This window comes from Notolabrus celidotus, chromosome 15, assembly GCF_009762535.1.
Source record: "Notolabrus celidotus isolate fNotCel1 chromosome 15, fNotCel1.pri, whole genome shotgun sequence".
NCBI lineage: Eukaryota > Metazoa > Chordata > Actinopteri > Labriformes > Labridae > Notolabrus > Notolabrus celidotus.
Genome location: NC_048286.1, coordinates 11,008,630 through 11,035,574, shown reverse-complemented (window position 1 = coordinate 11,035,574; position 26,945 = coordinate 11,008,630). Strand labels below are relative to the sequence as shown.

At 41.9% G+C, this 26,945-nt stretch overlaps 1 protein-coding gene across 1 annotated transcript in view; it reads right to left on the bottom strand.

Moving 5' to 3' along the window:
- Positions 1-26,945, bottom strand: part of insra (insulin receptor a) — a 68,345-nt gene that overhangs the window by 8,746 nt on the left and 32,654 nt on the right. Inside the window, exons 3-13 of the mRNA XM_034702921.1 lie at positions 24,019-24,355; positions 18,798-18,937; positions 16,874-17,018; positions 16,315-16,529; positions 13,309-13,435; positions 12,558-12,811; positions 9,475-9,642; positions 7,401-7,599; positions 6,963-7,249; positions 5,160-5,299; positions 4,412-4,571 (exon numbers count right to left, since the gene is read on the bottom strand). Of these exons, the coding sequence (XP_034558812.1) occupies positions 4,412-4,571; positions 5,160-5,299; positions 6,963-7,249; positions 7,401-7,599; positions 9,475-9,642; positions 12,558-12,811; positions 13,309-13,435; positions 16,315-16,529; positions 16,874-17,018; positions 18,798-18,937; positions 24,019-24,355 (2,172 nt within the window). The remainder of the gene's footprint in view (positions 1-4,411; positions 4,572-5,159; positions 5,300-6,962; positions 7,250-7,400; positions 7,600-9,474; positions 9,643-12,557; positions 12,812-13,308; positions 13,436-16,314; positions 16,530-16,873; positions 17,019-18,797; positions 18,938-24,018; positions 24,356-26,945) is intronic.

Sequence of the window (26,945 nt, the reverse complement as noted above, 5' to 3'; positions counted from 1 at the left end):
CATTTTCCAGGACATTTTCATTGATGATCAAGCTGGTATGACCGTCTAAATTTAGTTCCTGATTTAGTTACTAAATAGTCTAATATGTTCCTCTCAGTGGAAGTCTACATTGAAAGACATGTAGTCTATGGCTATCAATGAAATCATCTCTTTCATACTTAAAAATGATGGCAAATTGATAATAGAATAATGCAACCACAGATGTACAGCACTTCACTTTATTAGTGCAACCAAGTAACAACGATGGGCAACATCTCAGCTTTCTCTTTTCTCAAAAAATATAAAATGAGCTAAGAAGAAAACAAATGAGCCAGCAAAGGAATCAGGAAGCTGCCTTACTGATACAATTAAATAATAATAATGATCAGAGGATCAGTGCATTAATGACCTAAATAGAACTGAATGACAAAAATGGCCGCAAATGTTTCTCAACTCAACTCAAACTCAAAACATACCTGCTTAATCATGATATTCATCATGCTAAGTGATCGATATAAAACAAAGCAAATGTCACGTTTTTTTAAATTTGAGTTACCGTAAACTCTGAAAAAATCGCACCGATGTAAAGACGCACTCTGTATTTGAAGATCTCTCAGAGATTTTAAAAAATGTAAACTGTCTTCCTGCATGGCGATGTCTATTATGATCAGCGATGTCTACAACGTGGAGTTTCTGTGGAGCTGTGTCGCTCTTTTTGTTCCGTATGTTTTCACTATCGGGAGTTTGCACTCCTACAAGCTAGAGCAGGGGTTCTCAAACCTTTTGGAGCCAGGGACCCCTTACAGGTGAGAAAATTGTCCAAGGACCCCTCATAATTGTAACCCAGATTAAGCACATTAGTGATGTGTCATGATCAAAAGCTGCGGCTCTGAGAGCCGATGCTTTATAGTGAATCAGAAGAGCCGGCCCCCAGTTTTTTTCATTTCGCTGCTTGGCTCTTTTTTTTGCTTGCTTGAGTTTGGTTCTGGTTCTGTTTGCTTGAGTTTGGTTCTGGTTTGGTTCTGGTACGGTTTTGTTCTGGTTCTGGTTCGGTTCTGTTTCGGTTCGGTGCTGGTTCGGTTCTGGTTCAGTTCTGGTACGGTTCTGGTTCGGTTCTGGTTCGGTTCTGGTACGGTTCTGGTTCGGGTCTGGTTCAGGTCTTGTTCGGTTTGCTTGAGTTTGGTTCTGGTTCTGTTTGCTTAAGTTTAGTTCTGGTTCTGGTCCTGTTTGCTTGAGTTTGGTTCTGGTTCTGGTTCTGTTCTGTTTCGGTACTGGAAAAATTCTGGTTCGGTACTGAATAATTTCTGGTTCGGTTCTGGTTCGGTTCTGGTTGGATTTGCTTGAGTTTAGTTCTGGTTCTGTTTGCTAGAGGTCGGTTCTGTTACGGCTCTGTTCTGGTTCTGGTTCGATTCTGTTTCGGTTCGGTTCTGGTTCGGTTCTGGTACGGTTCTGGTTTGGGTCTGGTTCTGTTCTGGTTCTGTTCTGGTTCGGTTCTGGTTCGGTTCTGTTTCAGTTCTGGTTCAATTCTGGTTCAGTTCTGGTTCGGGTCTGGTTCAGATCTTGTTCGGTTTGCTTGAGTTTGGTTCTGGTTCTGGTTCTGTTTGCTTGAGTTTGGTTCTGGTTCTGTTATGTTCTGCACTGGAAAAATTCTGGTTCGGTACTGAATAATTTCTGGTTCGGGTCTGGTTCGGGTCTGGTTCGGTTCTGGTTGGATTTGCTTGAGTTTGGTTCTGGTTCTGTTTGCTTGAGTTCGGTTCTGTTCTGGTTCTGTTTCGGTTCTGGTACGGTTCTGGGTCGGTTCTGGTTCGGTTCTGGTACGGTTCTGGTTCAGTTCTGGTTCGGTTCTGTTTCAGTTCTGGTTCAATTCTGGTTTGGTTCTGGTACGGTTCTGGTTCGGATCTGGTTCGGTTTGCTTGAGTTTGGTTCTGGTTCTGTTATGTTCCGCACTGATAAAAATTCTGGTTTGGTACTGAATTATTTCTGGTTCGGTTCTGGTTCAGTTCTGGTTCGGTTCTGTTTCAGTTCTGGTTCAATTCTGGTTTGGCTCTGGTACGGTTCTGGTTCGGGTCTGGTTCGGTTTGCTAGAGTTTGGTTCTGGTTCTGTTATGTTCCGCACTGATAAAAATTCTGGTTCGGTACTGAATTATTTCTGGTTCGGTTCTGGTTCGGGTCTGGTTGGATTTGCTTGAGTTTGGTTCTGGTTCTGTTTGCTTGAGTTCGGTTCTGTTCTGGTTCTGTTTCGGTTCTGTTTCGGATCTGGTACGGTTCTTGGTCGGTTCTGGTTCGGTTCTGGTACGGTTCTGGTTCAGTTCTGGTTCGGGTTCTGGTTCAGATCTTGTTCGGTTTGCTTGAATTTGGTTCTGATTCTGTTTGCTTAAGTTTGGTTCTGGTTCTGGTTCTGTTCTGTTTCGGTACTGGAAAAATTCTGGTTCGGTACTGAATAATTTCTGGTTCAGTTCTGGTTGGATTTGCTTGAGTTTAGTTCTGGTTCTGTTTGCTTGAGGTTGGTTCTGGTACGGCTCTGTTCTGGTTCTGGTTCGATTCTGTTTCGGTTCAGTTCTGGTTCATTTCTGGTACGGTTCTGGTTCGCTTCTGGTTCGGGTCTGGTTCTGTTCTGGTTGGGTTTGCTTGAGTTTGATTCTGGTTCTGTTTGCTTAAATTTAGTTCCGGGTCTAACTCTAACCCTAATCATAACACTAACCCTAACCCTAATCTTAACCCTAACCCTAATCTTAACCCTAACCCTAACCCTAACCCTAACCCTAATCCTAATCACAACCCTAACCCTAATCCTAACCCTAACCCTAATCCTAACCCTAACCCTAATCCTAACCCTAACCCTAACCCTAACCCTAATCCTAACCCTAACCCTAACTCTAATCCTAACCCTAATCCTAACCCTAATCCTAACCCTAATCCAAACCTAACCCTAACCCTAATCCTAACCCTAACCCTAACCCTAACCCTAATCCTAACCCTAATCCTAACCCAAACCCTAATCTTAACCCTAATCCTAACCCTTATCCTAAACCTAACCCGAATCCTAACCCTAACCCTAATCCTAATCCTAACCCTAACCCTAATCCTAACCCTAACCCTAATCCTAATCCTAACCCTAACCCTAATCCTAACCCTAATCCTAATCCTAACCCTAATCCTAACGCTAACCCTAATCCTATCCCTAATCCTAACCCTAACCCTAACCCGAATCCTAACCCTAACCCTAACTCTAATCCTAACCCTAATCCTAACCCTAATCCTAACCCTAACCCTAACCCTAATCCTAACCCTAACCCTAACCCTAATCCTAACCCTAACCCTAACTCTAATCCTAACCCTAATCCTAACCCTAACCCTAATCCTAACCCTAACCCTAATCCAAACCTAACCCTAACCCTAATCCTAACCCTAACCCTAATCTTAACCCTAATCCTAACCCTTACCCTAACCCTAATCATAACACTTACCCTAACCCTAACCCTAACCCTAATCCTAACCCTTACCCTAACTCTAATCCTAACCCTAACCCTAACCCTAATCCTAACCCTAATCCTAATCCTAACCCTAATCCTAACCCTAACCCTAACCCTAACCCTAAACCTAACCCGAATCCTAACCCTTACCCTAACCCTAACCCTTACCCTAATCCTAACCCTAACCCTAATCCTAACCCTAACCCTAATCCTAATCCTAACCCTAATCCTAACCCTAATCCTAACCCTAACCCTAATCCTAACCCTAACCCTAACCCTAACCCTAATCACAACCCTAACCCTGATCCTAACCCTAACCCAACCCTAACCCTAACCCTAATCCTAACCCTAATCCTAATCCTAACCCTAATCCTAACCCTAACCCTTATCACAACCCTAACCCTGATCCTAACCCTAACCCAACCCTAACCCTAATCCTAACCCTAATCCTAATCCTAACCCTAACCCTAACCCTAACCCTAATCCTAACCCTAATCCTAACCCTAACCCTAACCCTAGTTTTTTAATACACACTCAAGAACTTTCAATGTATAACTTGCCACTTTTCATAAATGAGTTTAACTAAATCTATGTCCCTAAATATATCATTTAAGCCAGTGATCAGTCTGTATTTTCTTTCTGATTTAGACATTGTAGTCAATTCTGATCAAAGAGTATAATTCATGATTTTTAAGATAACTTTTGAGTGTGCTGTTGAGTCACAATTTTCCCTATATGTCAGGCGTACAAAGGAATGAGGACCGGTTCAGAAATTTGCTGAAATAAAATCAATGAAATCGTGAAAAGGAAAGAGATCTTGGGGAAAATGTGTAAATCATTTCCTCTTGGTGTAAAATAGTATATACTGTACATGTCTATAATGTATGTGTCATATGGATGTGTGCTGAACGTGACCATAGTTGTGTGTGTGTTTTCCTTCACAGCAGGTGGAGACTTACTTGCGTCCTGAACGTAGAAGAACGTGGGCTCGGTCCAGGATCCGTTCCCAGCCAGCGAGGTGGCCCGGATCCTCACTGTGTAGTTCCCAGGATGCATCACTTTCAGCTTTGCACCACGGGTTACTTTAAACATGTTCCTGGACACGCAGTAGTGAAGCTCCTGCAGAAGGAAGAACATGGAGGATCAGTATCACATGGCAAAATAAAACTGCTTCAATGTTTCCGAGTTTTAAATATGACACTGACTCAGTTTACAGGATATACTTTTTCCTTTCTAAGTTTGACTGTTTCATGTTTTTATTCTTCCTCTGAGGAAACACTGCAGTTATTTATTCTTCTCCACAGTCGTCCACAGCATCAGCCAAATGTTTTGTCTGTCTCCACAGCAACTAAAACATTATGCAATGCTTAAATGACTTTTACATTTAGTTTTCATCCTCTCACATTAGCAAGGCCATAAGACTTAATTCTAAAATACATTCTCAGTAATAAGTATTGCCTCTCATTTGGCCATGGCCCGTTTGAAACTGTCTGAGCTCTTGTGTTTAATGAAGGGGGGGACATAAAAAGTGCTCTCTGATTAGAAGGAGCATCTGTCTTGTGAACTCATGCACTCAGTGACCTAACACATAAAAAAAAAACGGCAGCAATAAAGGCATGAAGTTTGTGTGTGTGTGTGTGTGTGTGTGTGTGTGTGTGTGTGTGTGTGTGTGTGCACGCGTGTGTGTGCGTGCGTGCGAAATCTCACCTCCGAGTCTCCCAGCCTCTTGTAGTTGACCTCGTACAGGATGATCATACCATTAGGGGACGCTGGCTCCTGCCATGTGATGAGCACCGTGTTTTCTGCCACGTCATAGCTGATTGGACCGGTGATGTCATCGGCTTTATCTGCAGTAAACAAAGTCACATTGTTTCATCAATAATTATCCCACTAACTAACTTCCTTTCTCCCTTTCTAACTTTGCTTTCTAAGGCATGAATAGTAAATGAGGTGTGGGGACAATCCAGTGGTTTGATTGTGCCATGTGTGACTGGAAGGTCTCCGGTTTCAGTCCAGCCGAGGACATCTGTGGCATTTCATACCCTGTTTGTTTTGTCTCTTTGTGGGCTTCATCATCTCTACTATGTCCTCTGTCAAAAGAGGGACAAAAACGCAAATAAATGTAAACAAAATTAACATTAAAAGTCCTAAAACTGGGGCGCAGGTTTGGATTAGTGCAGTGGTTCCCAAACTTTTTCTGTGGGGCCCCTTTTGTAGATGAAAGATGTTTTTAGAAGCCACTCTGTGTTCAGAAGTCACTGTTGCTTCTTACTAAATCTGTGTGATCTCAATTTCCCTTTTTATGCTACTTTCCTGTTCATATAATTTAGATATCTACCGGTACTGTATTTTACTGTTTGAGTTGTGTCAAGCTGCCACAGCTGACAACATACTGTTTCCTGATATGGCTCTTTCAAGTAAAGATTTTTGACGACATAACATGAGGGGACTTTCATTGTGAAGGGTTTGCCAGGAATTAAATGTTCATCATCAAAGTATCTCAACTACAATTATTGGGGGTTCTCAGGAGTTACAATATTTACAGTTGTTCATTTGGCCTCATGTCACAGCTACAGTCATCGGTCCAACACATGTTGGACTTTAGGCAACCAACACATTCATCCATTCTCTGCTGAAGGATCTGCTGTTCTGTTGACAACCCTGACTCATGTGCTGCTGCTTTTTAGCTGTTTTTTCTTGTTTGTGTGGTGTTTTGTGTGCTCTTTTGATTTTTTAAGAGCAGGTAACATGTGCAGCATTGATGTCAAAGACAAATTTCACTACGGGGACAATAAAGGACATCGTATCGTAAAGGTAGAGTCATTGCCACAGAGATGCAAATCCCTGCAGAGCAAGCGTTGTTGTCAGTCACAAATGACAGATACGCTATTATCTTTACCTACCAATCTGGCTTGATCTGTGTTGGAGGAAGTACATCCCTGTTATGTGTGCACTCAAACCAAAGCGTGTGTGAAACCACCTATCCTCTCTGAGTAAAGGTGTAAAAACCAAAACATGTAATCTTAAAAAAAGTCCCCAAAACCAATGTAAAACTTCTCAAAGCATGATCCTTGGGTGTTATGTTTACGGCTACAATGACAGTGGAGAGAGTAACTCAACACAAAGTCTGTTACAGGTCTTAAGGAGGACTTTTGTGTATCTTCAAGGAGTTATTTGGTGTCAAAGCTGTGCAATGTATTAAAAAAATATAAAAAATAAAGCTGAGAAACAGAAAACCTCATCCCAAAAACATCTCTGTAAGATTCAATGATGTAGCCGAAACAGACAATGGGTTACTTGGTAAACATACATCTGAGAATCTTTCAGTACTCCTTTTTAAATTTAAGAGCATGTTGGAGGAAACTTATTAATAGAGCGGGCATGTTCAAAACATCATCATCTCCAGGCAGAGGCAGTTTGGACCCTCCCCGTGATAATGTGGTTTTAGTAAACAGAACAACACTCTTCTCCACGAAAGTCAAAGAAAGAAAAGAAGAAGTCTCTCCTCACCTTCAGGCATTGTTCTTGCACTGACATACGCCGCCATGCTGCAGCGAGCCTGATCTTTGGGGTGATTACAGGCGTGGATCTCGATCTGGTAGCTGGTGAAGTGGCGCAGGTTGGAGACGAGAGTGGACTCCTTGGTGAGGACGGTGACGACAGTCTTCGTGCTCTCAAAGGTTTCTTCGTCCTCATCTTCCGGGCTGCCCGTCCCCTGAGGAGGGCTTGGTGCGGTGGTGAGGAAGAGGTTCGTTCTGTTGGCGATACCCATGATGGAGCGTCGCTGTCTTGAACGCCTAAAAAAAAGAAAAGGCAGGTATAAGTTATATACATAATGCAGGTAAGACGAAGACATCCCAAAAGAGGACAGTTTCAACTTTCTACTCTTTAGAGAATGGACTAGAGTAGATGACTGTCCGATCATTTCTTTAGCTCTAGATCTCTTACTTGATCTCAAAGACTTCATTGTGGAGGTAGTTCTCGAAGGTTTTGCGGTACTCTGAGTCCTCTTTCTCCTTTTTCAGCTCCTTGTCTGTTTTGGGGCAGGCGCAGCACCGTGTCCCGTGGCCCTGCTCCTCCGTCTGATTCCACTTTTGCTCCTCGTCACTGTCCACCTGGGTGGGCACCCGAGACGGCAGCTTCATCCCTGGAGAAAAGGACCAAAATGGCAGAGAGAGAGGAAAAAAACAAACAAATGTAAATATCAGTAGACAGAATGGGGTAACAGGTGCGATAAACACAGACATGCAAGACAAAATATTCACGTAGACATCCTCCCACACGTGCCTGAGGGGCATGTCTGTCACTGTCACCCTGAGATCCTCACCCTTTCTTCTGGAGATAAATTACCAGTGACACGACCTCTCTTGCAGACCCAAATCTTCCTGGGTGTGTGGGAGTTCAAAAAAAGGAAAGTCTGTGTTGGTTGTGTGATAATATGGAAGGGCACTGATGGCAGGGAATCGACGTAGGTCAGGCTGTGACGGAGATAATTCAACAGAGATAAAGGTCTGAACTTTGCTTGAACCCAAGTCAGAGTAGGAGGAAGATCTTGACTGTCTCATTGCCAGGTTTCACTTAGTTCAAGCTAAATAACACTCCCCGAACAAAAGATTCACCTTCACTGATATATATTTGCTTGCTGAGTGGGTACAGGACAGCACTCTAAGCACAGTTCAATTCACAAAATGGCTCATGAAGATTAAAATGCACTCAGAGATAAAACAGTTCCTCAAATGGGTTTCTGCTTTCTTTGGTGGAAGCTCTCATCCTGCAGAGAGACAATAAACTCTGCCTGAGATGAGCTGCTGTTAAAGTGAGTTTAATGTTTTTATTAATCAACTGATATGAAAATCCTTTCTGTAGGTTCAGATTAAAACCTGCCTGGGCTTTTACATCCACTGAAACCTTTTTGTGAAAGGGAGCCTTTTATTCCTCGTCTTTAAAGGACGGGCTTTTATGAGTTTGTTACAACAACAAAATCAAGTTTGACTGCTTTTGATCGCTTGTTAATACACGTTCTGTGTTTTTATTTTGTACGGGGCTGCAACCAACAATTATATCTACAACTGATAATTATCACACTTAATTAAAAAGTCTAGAGAAGGTCAGAAACTTATATAAAACTGTAGTTTCTCAGACAAAAAACTGTTTTGGATCACTTCTGTTGTCCAACCAGCTGCCAGACCCCCTGAAATCTTTAGTAGCTTATGTCCAGCGTCCCTGTGTCTGTGTGTGTGTGTGTGTCAGGCCGACCTGCAGACAGCAGAGCAGCAGGAGAGAGAGGCTGCAGCTTCAGCCAAACATGGTAAAAAGTCAGAATAGTTATTTATTAATAACGTGACTATTTGCTGACTAGACCTCTGATATTTACTCATCAAACGGAAAATCTACCAACATTTGGCGCTTGGCAGGAGTTCATTTTAGATCCTTCAAGATTTTTTTTTTCTATTCTTTTATTTCATTTTTTATCGTTTTATTTAAAATGCTAACAACAAAGTCTGAGCCGACAAGTCTGAACTGCCAATGCTGCATTTTAGACAGTGTGCATAATTTCTTTAAGTTCCTAATAAATTCATGTGTTGCTTTTTCACTCCCTGACCAAACCAAACTTCAAAATCGTGAACTGAACCGATATTTTTGTGTACCGTTACACAGCAAAAAGTATTTAAAGGGACGGATTCACTATAAAAATAACTGGCTGCTAACTTACCTTGCACTGGTAATCTATTTAACATCACAGATCTTTCTTTAGTCAGTTTGTTAGTGTGATTTTTCTTAAATATTTGTAATTATTGTGGGTTAAAATGTCAAAGATGTTCATTACAATATGCTCAAAACAAAACAGCAAACAAAGAGAATCGACATGCTGCAGCATGCTGAAACAGAGAGAAGAGCTTGAGAGGACTTCAAAAGTCTTTCCTCTGTCTGTCTGTCAGAAACACTCAGACACACTAAACCACTCGCACATCAACAGACACCAACCAAGAAAAAAAGAAAAACCACAAACAATGCGGCTCACCCTTCTGACAGTAGTCAAACTTGTAGAGCTCGCTGGCTTCAGGCTGGCGCTGGCAGAACACCAGGTAGTGAGTGATGTTCCCGTTGGGGTCGTTGGGAGGTTTCCACTTGAGGATGATCTGAGAGGAAGAGTTGGAGGAGGAGATGGGGTCCAGCGGGACTGAGGGCTCTGGGGAGAATCACAGAAGTACAGAGAAACATCTTTAATAAAGAGGAATGGTTAATGCTAGATACTGGATCCTATTCTTATTCCTAATGCAGCAGATCCTGCTGACACTCTTGTTGTTATATCCCACAAGTGTCCAATTCTATAACTCCGTCTTTTCATGACTTTTAGATCCATTTGATCCTTTACTTCATATAGCCGTCTTCTTCTTCAGTTTGCGTCTATATAACCCCATACATTTGAGTCCTCATCATGCATATGCAGTCTGAATTGCGGAACTATTTACTGTGTATTTGTTTCCCATGGGTCGTCATTGTAAGTAAAATACACATGGGACAGGGACACACACAAGGGAGCTGACTGGATGTTTCGTTATTGAGAGAAAAGGGTGGATTCAATACGTTTTCACTTCTCACCCCTTTCCGGACGTGTAAATTAAATTTAAATGAGTGCTTCAAAGCTTCTTTTACATGTCTCATTGTTTGTAAATGTATATTTTCATGTCTGTATGCTAGATCTAATCAAACTCTGATTGCAGATCTGAAAAAGACATACAGAGAAGCAGTAGACATGATTTAGATTCACTCTTGTGCTTTCAAAAAGTCTGTTTTTGTCTGCTGTGACTTATCGTCAATGTTCAAGATTTAGTTTTGGTGTTGTTTAAAATGAACGTAGCATATTTATCCTACTGTGTGGTGCATGAAAAATGAACTTTCAGCACACTGCACACTTTGACGTTGCAAAATGAAATGCAGGTGACGCACATTTTCTACTCTTGATACAATCCTGCTTTGTGGAAAAAGATTAGCAGCACTAACGCACAAGGCATATAAAACATGAGTCAGTGAGTGATCTGCAATAGCAGGATGGGACTCTGGCAAGGTCACAGTTGTTTGTTATTGGTGAGAATAAACAGGGCTTAAACTGTATTTAGATGCTGCATAATCATCTGTTCGGAGCAGACTGCATTTTCGTATCATATTATTCATCAACATTTTGTGGCTGATCTTCGATTTGCGTCAGCTGCGGCCAGCTAATAACAAAAGTGTTTCTTCCGGTGCTGCAGGCACAAAATGAGGTTACCAGCAAGGCAGAGACAGCGGCTGGCATCACCGTGTCTCTTCTGTCTGATCGGTCGTCTTTTTAGTAGACGGATGAATCAGCTTTTTCGAGTGGGAGGCGACATGAGAGACACTTGTCCCGGCCTGTGGTGGAGTAGGAGGCTTGAGAAGAGTGTCAAAAATATAATTGAACAAAGATTTAGGTGTTGACATTCAGAGTTCATGAGGAGAGCGTGTGATGAGAAGAGTAGATACCAGGAGGGAGCGGCGTGCAGGGATGTCAGACTGAGCCCTGAGGAGACACAGATATCTGAGTGTCTTTGTCACAGAGTGATTATGATGTCCCTGTTTCATGACGCCGTAACACACTGGTCCAACTGCATTGTCAGACTAAGCTTCATCATCAGCAGCTTATTGGTAATGACAGCTTTGCCCTTCTGGAAAGGTATGACCCAGACAGGGACCCCTAAGCAGTTGCCAGACGGGTAGAAAACAAGCCTCCCTCCACATGTCGACTGGCGGACTGAATGATGCTTCTCCACTGAGAGCCTGTTTTTTGTGAGCGAAGAGTGTCATGCTGGATGCAATTCATCAGGAAGGAAATGCAGATTGTGTTTAAAAAGGAAGCCAGTCAGACAGGACATGATGACTACAATGAGTCCAAACTGCACACGACACACTCCGTGGGTGTCAGAGTGTAATTAAGTAGGAAGAGATTTATGATCGCTGCGTGACAGACACCTTGCATGAGGCAGCGCCCTGTCGGTCAGAGGCCCCCCAGGCGAGTCGTCCCATCTGTCTTCCTCTTCCCTGTTCCTGTGCCAAGGACAGTTTGGCAGCAGACAGACTGACACACACCGCACTGACTCCACCAGTCATTGATAGTAACACCTTAAGAAATGAGGATTTAAAACAACGCTAAAAATTGTTGAACTCTCGTACAGGAGAGAGCTCTTCCTCTGCAGGAATACAACCACCTGTAACCCAGAGCTTCTTATCACATGGACTTTAAAAAATGTGCTTGACAGAATTGTTCAGTCACTCATTTTAGACGGGCAAGCTTTGAAAAATACACAACATAGAGAATCACAACACTTTCTATGTCCCAGCAGTATAGCTAAGGATTTAACATTTTAAAAATAGACAGCTGAGAGAAGAAAGTTGTTCTTTTAATCAGCAGGATGTTTCATTTTAGGTCTTTTTGTATTCAGTTTGGATCTCATAAATACAGATATATATTTCAAATAACAGCTACATAGCTTATATTATAGCTGTTTGGCTGCATCAAGAGCATGAAAGGTGAGGTCATCTATTTGAAGGAGTTCTCTTTCGGAAATATTCTGTTAATACATTTTTTAATACATAATTAAAGGACCAAAATTGTTCCCCAGACGCCAATTAAATAGATGAATGGCAAACAGACCGTGTTTGTGGACTGTGGACTGTGACCTGGGATCGAACCCCTGACCTTTTAATTGAAAGGCGACCTACTCAACCACCAAGCCACAAACGCCCCATGGGTCTACTCTGAGGCTTTGGCGTGAGATTCTAACTTTATGTTGCTATTGTGTTAAACACACCAGGACTTTCTTTTTTTCATGAAAAAAGCAACACTCCTCATGCCAAGTGTTGGCCTTCTCTTGCGCTGTTTGCTGGGACAGTTCAGGACATTGTGGAAAAATTGTTCCAAGTCTGGCTTAAGTTCTGAACAGTTCTGAGCTGGCTGTGGCTTCAGGAGAGGAATGTGCTTTTAGTTAAAGAAATAAGTCAATTTATTTCACAAATATTAGATTATTAAGATCAGAAATTCCTTAGAGTGCTATCTGTTTAATCAAGTCAAATCTACATCAGTCTTACTTGTGGCGTTGGTGCGGACGTAGATGATGTCGCTCTTTGCTCCGTGGACCTGGTGCTCGTCTGAGGCTGAGAGCTGGGTCTTCACCATGATAGCATACTGAGTCCAGGGCTTCAGTGGCAGGATGAGATGACCCGGTTCAAACTGCTCTTTGTCCCCGTCTGTGGCTCGACGTGGCGGGTCGACGTCAGCGATCACCCAGCTGTTGGAGCCGCAGGCGTCCTGGCCGTCGAACTCAGTTACGTTCTGAAAAGGTCTTTTGTGGAAGAAGAAGAGGAAGAAGGAAAATGTGTTACATTTGGGCAGATATTGTGTTTCACAGGAGACAGGATATTGAGTTTCACTTTGATTTGTTGCAGTTATTTATCATTGTGGTTATCTGACTGGTCTGCAGAGGAAGACAACAAGAGGAACCTTTGAAATGTTGCTGGTTCAACAGAGAAACACTGGCTGATTTATAATCGTTTCCGTCTGAATGTACATTAAAAAATGTCGACTGATAAATCAGTACAAACAAGAAATGAGATGCTCCCCTCATCAAAGTTATCTGAGAACTTGGAAGATGTATATTTGTTAAGGGTTTTGATTTAGTCGCTGAAGCAGGACATTCCATGACCGCTATCCTCAAGATCTCACTGTTCTACATGTTTCCATCAGCTCCTCATATCCATAACGGACTTAAGCAGCTTGAATAATATTTGTCTGGCAGAGATCCCAGTCTGAGCGTCATTGTGGAGATGAAGATAAACTTACGCTTCTTTGTAGAGCACCATGAAGCCCAGCAGGTCTCTGAAGTCTGGAGGCCAGAAGGGTTCCCACTTCACCATAATTTTATCACTCCCAGTTCGGATCTGGGTGAACTTCAACAAATGGTTCTCACCTGCAAAAAGACATTCATCATTTAGAGCAATAATAACAGCATGATCGTGAGATCCTACCCTCCCTCTCTCTCCTCTGTCTGCCTGTCACTTACTTTCACTCTCCCTGTCCCATTAAAGTTACTAACCATAGACGTTTCTTTCTGGAGTCCCTGAGCTCCCTTGTCTCGTAGGTTCCTCTGAGTTGCTGCCGTAGACGTCCTGCTGCTGTGGACATACCAGACTCCAGCTGCTACAACTACTACTATCAGTCTCACAGCTATCATCTCAGTGCTCTGCTCATGGTGGATTAAGATGAGATCAGACTGAGTCCTGTCTGTAAGATAGGACTGGATCTTATCCTGTCTCAATGTTGGGTCTTTGTTAATAATAAAACAGAGCACGGTCTAAACCTGCTCTGTTTGTAAAAGGTCTTGAGATAACATTTGTTGTGATTTGGCGCCGTATAATTAAAGATGGATTGATGACAGGTTCAAAGTAAAGTAAGATATTGTGTCTGTTTTTAAGTATCTCTTACAGGTAGATGTTGCTGTTTCTTTAGCTTGCGTGTTTTTTTAATGGAATAGAGTAATGCCTGGCTGTCAGTGCATTTGGCTTTTACTAGAACAGTGAAGTTGATTTGTTTGAGCTCTATAGTGACCTGAAGTGTTCCAGGTAATGGATTACAGTCTAACACCACATGAGACCAATGAGACCAGACAGGTTTTAGGATGTGTTGAGGCTGCCTTGGCACATTAAGCTTGATGTACTGCTGCTAACGTTTTTGTGGTATTTTCTAAATTAAAACTGGTTTTGCGTAAATTTTGATGACGCGGATAGGTGATGCAGAGACAGAGAGAAGTGACCGAATTACCCCTAAATGCCAAAAATTGTTTCTTCTTTGGGGGGGGGCTTTAATTTTCTGTTGTTTAAGGAAAGTAAGAAGCAGCAAGTATCCAGTTTTTGTAGTCAGTATGATGCCTTCTATATGACCTTATTAGTCAACAGAAAAGCCTGGCTTCCTAATATCAGTGAATCAATCTGCTCAGACACATAACACGTAGCTGACCTTCAAATCTGTCTGGGGTTAACAATCCTAGAAGTAGAAACGGAGAGCTTAACTCAAACTCAGCGAGAACATGACCCGAAGAAGTGAAGTGACCCGATCTAACATAAACTGACCTGAAGACAGGAAGAAAAAGTCAGATATAGATGCACTGAGAAGTACTTGTGCATGAGTGATAATTTAGACATTTAAAAGTGTTTCCTTGTACATATCATCTGGCTATTGGCTAATATATTATCAATTAAAAAGCACTTTTATTTATTTCCATCTACAAAGCCAGCACAAGTACCCCCTGTCACTCCTGTCACTCTCTGATGCATACATTTTATCTAGGCTTTATCTGAATCAACTTGCAGGAGGCCTTTTTACTGTCTGTCTTGTACTGTCTTGTCAAACAAACAGGAGTGTAAGATCAGCTTTCCTTTCTCTCACTCTCTAAGGATCAATGGAGAAGTGTTTAGCTGCTGCTCCTCCTGATTTCTATCCCACAAACTTGACATCTGACAGCATTCAGGTCTTTCCTCAGAGTACTCTGAAACATAATGTGTGACGTTTCAGTGAAAGCAATCTCAGAACCCATCTGCAATCATTGCCTATCATCGTCTGATGACACTGTGCTGTATTTATGCCTCTGGTAACAGAAACCAATGTTCAGCAATTCTGCTGTACCATTCAACAACTCCCAGCCAAGGCTTCCTTTGTTGTGCGGCTTAAATCTGCAAAGAGAGTTTTCAGTAGGAAGTATGTTACGCAGAGGCTTACTCCAACGGTAGGTTTTCCTGCATACACCAAAGCCTGCTGATTCGTCATTGGTTATTACTACTTGGACTTGGATTTGCACTACAAATGGAAACCAGAACACTTCTTACCCCAGTACAGATTATACATTTTCATGCAGAGTCCGTAAATAGAGGTTAGATCAAAAGTAAAAACAACATGTACCTCAGCGCTCTCACTACCCATCTGTCCTATCTATCTCCAGCTGCTTTGGGGGACCTGAGGAGGTACTGTATGTAGAAGGCTACTGAACTTATCAGTAGAGGGTATAGTGGGGTGGGTTTCTTCAATGAGCACTCATCCTTTCTTAAAGCGCTTGTGTTGAACTGAAATTCAAAGTTCACGGTCGACCAAATGTACAATAAATGAACACTAGGTTTGCATTGAGACATATTTTTTCTTCTCTGAGTTTAATATCCACCTTTATTCAAAGCGTTATGCTAACTCATTCTGTGCAATCAATCAGAGAGGAGCCACTGTTGAAGAGAGTAGATTTACAGAATTTTACTTTCCCTAATCTTTGCTACTGATACACTTGGCCTTCAAATGTATCTCCCATGGAACTTGCGGTTTAAACACATAATAAAAACAATGCATCTGCTTAGATCTAACCAGGTGTGAGACATATTGACACACAGACCTAAGATCTGCAGTAACAGAACAGAAATCCTGGTGGACTCAGATCCCAGGTAAAGTTGTATCCACTCGAAAATAAAGTGTCTAAAGATTTAAACATCCATCTTCTTCTGTTACCTGTCTCTTTCTGCTCTAAATGAAAACAGGGCTGTAATCTCTTTCTTTGTTTGTGATCAACTCAATCCTACGCCCGTCTCTGAACCCATCAAGATGGAAAGGACAAAAACAGCACCATCACTGTGTTCCCATGTTTAGCAGTTATCTGTGCTTTGCTCTGTTTGTTGTTCCCAGTTAAACTTCTGCAAACACAGATAGACGGGAAATGACCATCATAACAATAACCATGGCTATGTTTGCGTCTGTACCAGACAGGACTCTGTGTTTCCTGCTACCATAGTAACTCCTACAACAACTCTTCCTTACATGAGGCCTGGTCTCCGTTGGTCTTGGAGGCGATGTCGTTCTTGACCTGCCGCTCTTTGGTCCCCGTCACCTCCTCCATCTTGCGGATCTCTGCCATGCAGAGTTTGGAGTTGTAGTGGAAAAACATGCGCCCCTGCAGGATGGTCAGCTTGTGTTTGGACCAGTCCCAGAGCTGTCGCAGGTTCTGGTTGTCCAGAGCATAGAAGGAGTAATTCCTAGAAAAGATTACAAGAACATATTATTCATAAAATGTACGACATGTAACTGAGGAGGTTATTAAAAACCAACTTGAATTTCAAGAGCAAAAAGCTATTTCAGCATAGTGAGCCTACAATCAGCATCATAAGGCTGTCTTTTTTCATCTTTACTGTAAGTGTAGTCCATTGTGCTACAAGCGTCTTCCTCCTCGCCTGTATGAAGCCTCGTATATGATTTTGGAAAGTCTAACCAAAAGCTGTTACCACAGAGAGACATTTTCAAAAGGTCAGTCCTTCCGCTTTTAACTCATAATTACAGGAGGAGGCTCTGACATGGCGAGGATGAGAAGTCGAAGTCTCACCCGATTTCCTGCTCCTCTCCCCGAATAACATGGAGTTTACGGAAAAACGAGAGGGAGACGAGGGCGTAGGAACGCCGCACTGTCAGGTAGCCAGTGATCTCCTCCAGCTGGCCCAGGCTGGCCTCCAGTTCAGCGGCGATGTTGCCTACAGAGAAGAAGGAGACACCAGCTTTAAAGAGACCTCTGATTCTACATCTGAAAACACTATGATCTGCTGAGTGTTTGTTATCTTAGTGTCAACTTTTTCCCTTTATTTCAAAAAGCTTTATTTATTTGGCTCTACTGGGATAAAATTAGTGCACCTTATATGTTCTTCCATTCTCTCTCTACCTTTTTTTTTAAAAACAAAAAAAACAAACTCAAAGGGTTACAGAGACGATCATCAGAGGTAAGGAGAAATGGTTGACATTGTGTAAGACAGGAAATGAAAAGAAGCCCGGTTATGTTGGAGAATGAAGGTCAATGGTTCCTTTATGTTGCGGTTAACATTTAAGACCGCAAAGATCCTTATGATCCATGACTATGACTCATGCAAAGCCTGCTTTATTTTAGGGGAGGGTGAGGTCTTTGAGTCATTCATAAACTAAAGTCCACACTGTTGGCCTGAGTACAAAATGACATCAAATAGAGTCAACAATTTGTAACACATAAAAAAAAAATTAGTCATTTCCTATAACCTCTCGAGAATGATCCGCTCCCAGCATGCAGGCCTGCTCATCGTACCTAAAGTCTCTAAAAGTAATATGGGAGGTAGAGCCTTCAGTTATCAGGCACCTCTCCTTTGGAATCATCTCCCAGTCAGGGTCCGGGAGGAAGACACCTTCTCTACTTTAAAGAGTAGGCTTCAAACTTTCCTTTTTGATAAAGCTTATAGTTAGAGCTAGCTCAGGCTTGGACCAACTCTTAATTATTCTGCTTTAGGCTTAGACTGACATACTGGGATCCTGTCTTTTCCCCTCTGTCTGCCTATTTCTTACTTTCTCCCTGTCCCATTGAAATGACTAATCATAGACCTTTCTGGAGTCCCTGAGCTCCCTTGTCCTGTAAGTTCCTCTGAGTCTCTGCCATAGACAGCCTGCTGCTGTGGACAAACCAGACTGCAGCGGCTACAACGACTACTGTCAGTCTCACAGCTATCATCTCTCTTCATCTCCCTCTATCCTTCTTTCCAACCTCAACACGGTTGAGGCAGATGTCTGTCTAAAATGACTCTTGTCCTGCTGGAGGTTTCTGCCTGTTTAAGGAAGTTTGTCCTTGCTGCTGTAACTTGCTAAATGCTGCAAAGTGCTCTGCTCATGGTGGATTACGATGAGCTCAGACTGAGTGTTGTCTTGATGTTGGGTCTTTGTAAATAATAATACATAGAGAACGGACTAGACCTGCTCTATTTGTAAACAAATTGGGAAAACCTTTGTTGTGATTTGGCGCTATACAAATAAAGATTGAGTTCCTGGAATATCAACTGTTATATTTGTCTGACTCAATCTAAAATCGCCCAAAATGTCAGCCTCATTTTAATTATGCTTCTCAAACATTCATGTGTTTTTTTCCCCTTTCTTTCCTACATGATGATTTGGAATGTATGCGTCAAATTGTTAATATGCATGTTCAGTGTGTGACAACTGCAACATTATGACGCAGAACTGACTCCATTTAAATGCAGCACACTGTCCTTTTCTCCTCTAGTGGCCTGACATGCAGCACTGTTGAGATGGAGGGATGCTGCCCTGCCCACCCACACTCAATGGTTGAGGGACGTTATGTCCTGTTGAAACCTCAAAAAGATCTGCAGATAAGTCATAAGGATGAGCAGCATTTTAATCAGATTTAAATTGTCCTGTCATTTGGTGTATTTTTAATGTCATGTCAAACTTCCCTTGGTGTTCTGTTATCTGAGTCAACCAAACAGACCACAAACACTCACTTCCTCCTCGCAGGTTGATGACCAGGCTCCCGTTGAGAACAGTGCAGCCTTGCAGACCCTGAGCATTCGTGACCGAGTCCACGATTTTCAGACCCATGCACACCTTGGGACAGAGCCCTGCACAGGGAGTGCAGTTGAGCCTGTTGAACAAAGACAACAACAGAAAAATGTGAAAAGAAAATAACATATGCGCAGGATGACAGTGTGGGTAAGTGTTTAGAATTCATGTCATTCATTCTCACCCACTTTAATATTCCTCTCAATACAAAAAAATCTGCAACCTAAACCTGCATGAACTGATTCTTCTGCAGTGCAAACAGGTTGTCAACACAACACCGACTTATCACATTTTCAGTGGTTTGGCACGGTGTTGCTCGGTTACTCATCCAGCAGTTCAAGAGCAGCATTAGCATTCACTTGGAGTCATGTCGTGGCCGCATGAAGAATTCAAATCCACTCCTCTTTATGCTTTAACTCTTCATCGTCTGACGGACCAATGAGACTCTTTCGCCGCTAAATGCGACATCTTTTTCAAACCATGTAGTCATGAGTTATGTAAGTACAAAATATTAAAGCTGCTATGAATAAGCTCTTAGGATGAACAGGGTATTGAAAAGCGTGGTTTGCTCAACTTTTGCTTTGAGTTAGCTGAAAATGAACCGACCTCAACCCTTCACCTCAACATCCAAGAGAAACAACCTGGCTTACATAATGTTTTCATAACAAGTCTCTTCTCATAACAGGTATATGGTTACGGCTTTGTGTGCCCACCTTATTAACCCGTTTCCTCAAAAGCCATCTGTGCAAACCCCACACTCATAATGCTGCAAGTGCAAACTTTGATGACTTAAATCCAAAGTAAACAGCAACCTCTGCAGAGTCTCTGCATCACACAGCAGAGAGAACGGACATCTTTTATCAGACACCTGCAGCTGCTGCAGAATTTATTTATTTATTTATTTTGAAGGATTCAAATTGAGGGAACTGAGGCATGACTGCACAATGATGGGCTGACTGCTGGTCGTCCTGAGCATGTCGAAAACTTTTCCTGGCTGGTTTGAGTGGTTTCTGAGGCGAGCATGCCTGTGTTTGGCAACAATTGAGTAAGCTGGCAGGGCAATTGCAGAGGAATGCACCATTTCTTTCTGTGATGGCCAAACTATGAAAGTTAGTGCTACATGCTTCATGTCACCGAGACGCTTTAGTTTGCAAATGCATTACTTTTGCTTTGTTTACTCCTGGCATCCACAATATTTAGGTGTCTTGAGACTTTTTTAAGCACTGCTGACATCGCTGAAGATGTGTGTGAGTGTGTACAGGCGTAAAACAGACTTTTGAACCAAATAACACAGACTGAAAATAACTTCCTGATTGGGTCTTATCAGTCTCAGAGCTTAGAAAAGTTCCAGCTCATCCTCCGTCTAAACGAAGAATTCTCTGGTCTTCTGTGACTAAGCTCTCCAGCTGCAGAGTAGACAATCTGCTTCCTGTTTGCACAGACACACATGCCCAGTGTTTGGGAATGGTCACATGATTTCAGACGTTTTAGTATGAAACAGATTAATTCTTCTTCTGCACTAAAATGATCATTTAGTCAGAAAGGGCGTTTTTATTTAATAACAATAGAAATATCTTGATGTCACAAATGAGATTGTAAAATAAAAATGTTTCAGAGTGTCTGAAAGAAAGTTTTCAGCCATTGTTTCTTCATCAGACTCATAACTCTCCAGATCTTTTGTGACCTTTTTCCCCTCCGTAATGCCACATCTGCGCTTTCATACTGCCATGAAGCACACCACTTATCCTCAAAGCACTTTTATTTCCTCAGCTTAGTTTGAAGCCAGCTGTAGAGGTAGATGCCAAAAAGAAGAGATGGGCCATGAGGGGAACAGAGAGGCAGTCAGGGTGAAAGAAAAAAGGCTGAGACAGGAGAGCAGCAGGGTTCACCACAGGTGAACAGGAGCTTAAAGATGGAGATTAGAGGGATTATTGATCTAAATACCTGGCAAGAAGTGATCAAATTAACATACTGAGAGGCTCCTAAATTTGTTAAGGCATTAGTCAGAGAGCTGTTGGGCATCAAACAATTACAGTTAAAGAAACCCTGTCAAACACAGGCACAGAGACATGGAGCTATATGAAACCTTATCTGACTGCAGTTAGATTTCTCTTTACACGATTGTGGTAGAATTACTTGAAACAGCTTCTAACAACCTTCCTCCAATTTCTCTACTTTCACATGGTTACTTACTTAAATTTTGTCCATGTCTGCAACATCAATATTCATTCCTTGCTTAACCTTATGATTGAATAAAAAGACTTAGTCTTAAGGTTATTAAAATGTTCAATTCTTCATTACTTTCCGTATGTTTGTCTTTGTTATATGTTTGGACATGTTTGCCTTTATTTGAAAGGACAGCAGAAGAGAGACAGGAAATGTGAGAAGCAGAGAGTGGGGGAAAACACACAGCGGGAGTCGAGCCCACGACCGCTGCAACAAGGACTGTAGCCTCTGTAGGTGACAAAGACAATCTGCATGCTTTAAAATGATACAAAAAACGTAACTTTATAGGTGTGATAATATTGAAAACATTTAAAAGCACAGATGCTTGTGAAAAAACCTGTTATACGCATTTTCATCTCAAATGTAATGAATATATCAACAATGTCTCGTAAGAAATATTTTCAGAGTCTGATGAAAAGCTGCACAGCTTGGAACAACTTTTCTAATTGATCAAATCAAAATTTGTTAATTTGGAGCTTGCTACGATTTTTTCTTATTATTATTTTGTGACTGTAACTTGGAATATCTTGAAAAGGCACTTTGTCCTCATCTACGTTGATGGAGCCTGATCTGCTTGAAACACCTCTCAGGTGTTAAAATTCAAGCTGTAACCCCACAGATGTGGCATTGCATGTTGTTCTGAGATGAATCTTCTCTGGATAAATAAGGGTTAAAACAAACGAGGATGCTAAGACAGCAGCAGTTGTACAACCATTTTTCCTTGTCGTCACAGCTGTGAGGACAGACAGCCAGACCGACCCTCTGCAGAGAGTTGAGGCCCTGCACCACGGGGCACTGATAGAGTGTTCTGAAAACCTCTCGGACTGTTTTGTTGTTTTTAACGGTCAGATCGACAGATATCTTGTAACAAAAGACAACAAGTGTCAATGTATCCAGCTACGGTTTCAACCTCTGCCCGAGCAGAGCCATTAGAGCTGTGTTGAGTGGCTCTGCTTCTAGGCACACCCACACCAATTGACCCCCCCCCCCGAAACAGGCAGTGAAGGTGTGAAAGAGGGAGGTGACAGAGGTCAGCAGCAGAGCAGCATAACCACAACACCCTTCTTTATAGAGAAAGAAGGGACACAGCTACAAACATACACACAACAGGTTGTAAACTGTGGATGTGGCTAGAAGAGAGGAATTACTTCACGTTCGGCTGTCTGCCTATAGCTCGCCCACTGCAATGTAGTGATTGTGAAGAACCGTCAATTTTGTGCAGAATGTGAGCGACAAAAAACTGCAGCACATAGATTCTGAGTCTAATGCAGAAGCAGAGATGTGCCAGCCTTCCAACTGAGCTGTGCCGCTTAGACCCAGCTGTCTGCAGTCTCACATATGCACACACTAAGAAGAAGAGGTGTGTGCACGTATACTGCGGGCTGTCGAAGCTTAGCAGGAGGACCTTCCCTCCCTGCAGTGACACTCTGTGCCAGAAACACAGGGATGAGAACTAAAGCTAGGCATGACAGTTCATCTTTTACAGATCTAAATATTTTTGAAAGTACATGGGATTGTCTAAAGTATTGATTGATCAAATATTATATCTGAAGCACATATAAATAAATAAATAAACACACACACACACACACACACACACACACACACACACACACACACACACACACACACACACACACACACACACACACACACACACACACACACACACAACACACACACACACACACACACACACACACACACACACACAGCTCCACACAACCCTACAAGAAGATGCCTGATTGAAGCAGCTCTTCGTCTTGCTGTGCCCTCTTTGCTTTTCCTTCATTGCACCTGCAGCTCTTTAAACATCAAACACACTGCAGCCAGTTTTCACTCTCAGGCTGTCAGATAAGGGCACTTTGTCACACCTCTTTGGCATCTCAGCAGACACACCAGGTACCCTGTAGCATCTAATGCAGTCAGACAGACTGCGCATAAGTCAGCCAGGCCACCTGTTAGCGATGCTATTTGTATGGGTCCTGATCTGTGCATGATTACCTTGGGGTTGCACAAAGACAGAGGGTCAAAATGGATGCAGACATAAGCACCTGAGCTATTTTAATTTGACGTTCTTTAAATTCTTTACTTTATGTACGTGTTACTTCACCACCCCTGTGTGTTTGTGCATGTGTGAAGCTTTATATCAGATGGAGAGGTCGCACTGCAGTAAATGTAGTTACAGAAGGGATGTAGAAGAGGACATCTCTGCGTGCGTCTGTTACACTGCAGAGTGAGAGTGTGTGTGGATTCTACTGGCGACACGAACAGAGCGGGTAGTGAGAGAGTGAGGGGAGATTCAGCACATATGAATCGTTTGCAGTTTCTGATGTTCTCTCTGGTGCATAAAAATATAAAATCAGCCGAGTGCAATTTGTGAAGCTGTGAAGGGCTGGATTGTATCATCAGCGTGTTATTATTTTATCATCTGACGTCAGAGTGTGATTAATCCTTGTTAATTTTATCTTACCTGTGATTAATTCATTCAAATGTATGAGTTATGTTGTTAGGCCTTAATATCACTCAAACATAGAAATGTGTTGATTTTCCTTTTCTGTGCTAATAATGTATGGATTCTGTTAAGTTCTATTCTAGCACACTAATTTATTTTTTTAGCACTCCTCCTACCGTGTAAAAACAATCAAGTTCATTTTGAGTGTCAGGGTCAAATCCCTTGATAAAATGATTACATCATAATACCTGAGAGTGTACTTTATGATAATCTGTAGTTAAAACAAACACATTTGTAAATTAAGGCATTATTTATATTTTAAGCTGTGTGAGAGAATTAAACAGGTTTTAGGACAGGAAGTCGCCGCCTTTGTGTTCCAGCCCTGGATTCAACCCTGACGTGAGCAAAGCCATCTTCAGTGATCACATATCGTTCCATCAGACCACAAAGAGACAATCAAACCGGTATGAGAGTCCACTTACGTGGAGGAGTTGACGGTGGTGTAGCCGGAGGGACACTCAGGGATGCATCCTCCGTTGTGGATGACGTACTCGTGGCAGTCGGGGTTCTTGCTGCGCTCCTTCTCTCGCTTGCACTTGTTGTGGAGTTCCTGGCAGAAAGCAAAGGACACGCAGCGCCAGCCTTTGTAGGTGAAGTGGTTCTCGGGGCAGCGCTCCACACAGGTGTTTTCGTACTGTAGGCCGCGACAGGCCACGCAGTGACTGGCTGAGTGGGGCTTCAGGCAGCCGCCCAGGCACTGGTCATGGCAGCACTGCCCATCCTTAGTGCAGGCTCGATGTTTACACTGAACTGGACACACTGCAGAGGAAAGAAGAACAACATGGTCCAGTTACAGAAGCAAAAAGAAAAGTATGAAGGACTCAAGGTTAAATATAAGGAAACAGAAACCATCATATCATCCAAACTTATATTTTGGTATGTTAGTTTCCTAAGTGACATGTGATGTTTATCAGCTTTTCGTCACTTATCTCTTTCTGTGATTCCACAAAAATCTCATATTGATCAGATCTTTCTGAACAACTTCATAAATACTACCAAACTGCATCACACTCAACATATTACCAGCATTTCAGGTCTGGGATATTAAAACATAATAATTCACTTAACCAACTAGTGATTCTGATGCTAACTACTGAGGGTGACGTCAATTGTTAAGTCAACTGAACGAATCCCTAGTCGTTTATATCCCACAAATGTGTTTTTTGCATTTATATTACTAATGCCCAGCAGCTAAGATACTGTGAGGAAATGTAGAAAATTGTGTTGCAAATTTATGAATTGTACAATTGACTTAACTCCTAGAACAATCATCTTATATTATGAAAATGAAAATAAGAAGTTGCAACAACCGATTAATCTTTTGATACTGCTCGGTAAATTTCACATCCCAAAACAAATTGAATAAATCTCACCAACACTGCCCAGTCTTTGACACTGCATGTGAGTCCTACACACAGTCTTTAAAGGTGACATATTACGGTCTTTTTCATCAAAATATATTGGTCTAAGAGGTCCCCAAAACATGTCTTTAAAGTTTATGCTCAAAAAAACACCTTGAAATCAGATTTTGGCATGCCTGAAAAACCCTCTTTTTCAGCCCTGTTCAGAACAGTCTGTTTTCTTTCTGACCACACCCCCTCAGGAAGTGGATGTGGTCTTGGCTCTCCAGCATGTTGATCTAATGTTTACATGTTGGCTGAATATACACGGCTGCTCACAGACCCGTGTTACTTCGACCCTCTGAATTTGATCCAGAATCTGATCCTGATGGAGAGGCGTCTGTAGCAGGACCTTTCTGAAGGATTGATCACAGATTTTGTGTTTCTTGTTGTTTTATTTGTCAGTATGTCGACGTGTGTCTTAGTGCACAGCGACGAGCATGTAGCTATGTGGCTATGCTAACTAGCGCTAGCACTTTTCCATGATAAATAAAAATCATCCACTAGATCTTCAAATCTGCAGACGTGGGGAGTAAAACCGACCTTTGTATTTATTAGGACAGCCTACAACTAGCATGCCTCCCTCCTAAGCTCCTTGTTAGCACACGTGTGCAGGTAATGAAAAACGGAGGAGCAGTTGAGTTGTATTTTATACAGTCTATGTGCTGAACAAGCTCCGAGCTCTGACTTCCGTTAAAGACCGGATATTGTTGTGACGTAACAAAAACACAGAAGTCTGAAACGGCTCGTTTCAGCACACATTTACAGAAAGGTGGAGAAATCAAAACAGGGGCTGAAGGATTTTTTTCATTTTCAGGGGGGTTTGTAGACATGCCAGGGAAACATATTTCAGGTAGAGAATGATTAAAATGTTGATTTTGCATGATATGTCACCTTTAAAACTTAATAAGTAAAAAGCTGGGCACACTTTCACACTTTGGATTTGATTCAAGATTTATTTAAAGAAATGTGTTCATCTACACTCATTTCACTGTTTATGTTTATATACGTCTTACATTTCCTGTATTGTATTTTTCCTTTAAGAATTTAATAGATTGTTATTTCTGATAAAGCTCAGTAATCTTTATTTTCTTTCTTTAAATGAACTTTATTATGTCTCGGTATGTATGCAATGCTTTCTATGATAAATGTATGTTTTCTAATGCCTTCAAATAAAGTTTACTTCTTAAAAAAAAAAACATCCATCGTCGTCACTTCAAATTATAAGAAATCAAGAAACATACATCACTATTTTCTGAAAGTTAAAGTTTTAAAATAATAAAAAATAATATAAGTCTCATCGAAATGAAGACAATTTCAGAAGCCCCAGTGCATGTAGCTGCTTGAAAAAAATGTGAATTCAACGTAGTCTCACATCTTAGTAAGGACACATTTTTACAGATGTCATTGCATTACTTATCACTTGGCTGAAATATCTACAGTAAAAACAAGTCCTGAATTATCTAAGGAGGATGTGTAAAATGTAAGCACAGGCCTTCTTCAGAAAGATACAGTGTCTGACAGTCAGAAAACAAACACACACACTCAAGTACAGTGATGTTTCTGGGGTGTAAAAACCAACAGCTAAGGACAGAGATCCCAGTCTGTAGGTCAGCTGTTTACACACATCTGCATGAGTGTGTGCCTGTAAACCGCACTGTTACATAACAGACTAGCAGGATTGGCAAGTGTGTGTGTTTAAGTAAGTGTACCAGAGTTTACGAGTATGTTGTTGTGTCAGCATAAGTACGAGGAGAAGTGTGTGAGGATGTATGGAGGCTTCTCAGAGGTAAATACAGCTGACTGACCTGCCTGCTGAGATTAGCCTCTTGTCCACGAGAGCCAGATTAAGAGCGGTCAACAGCAGGGGATAAAACGAGTCACAAAGGTTAGGGGCAGGTTACAGGTTAGACCGTAAAGTTGTGAGTGTGCGAGTGTTTTACATGTCT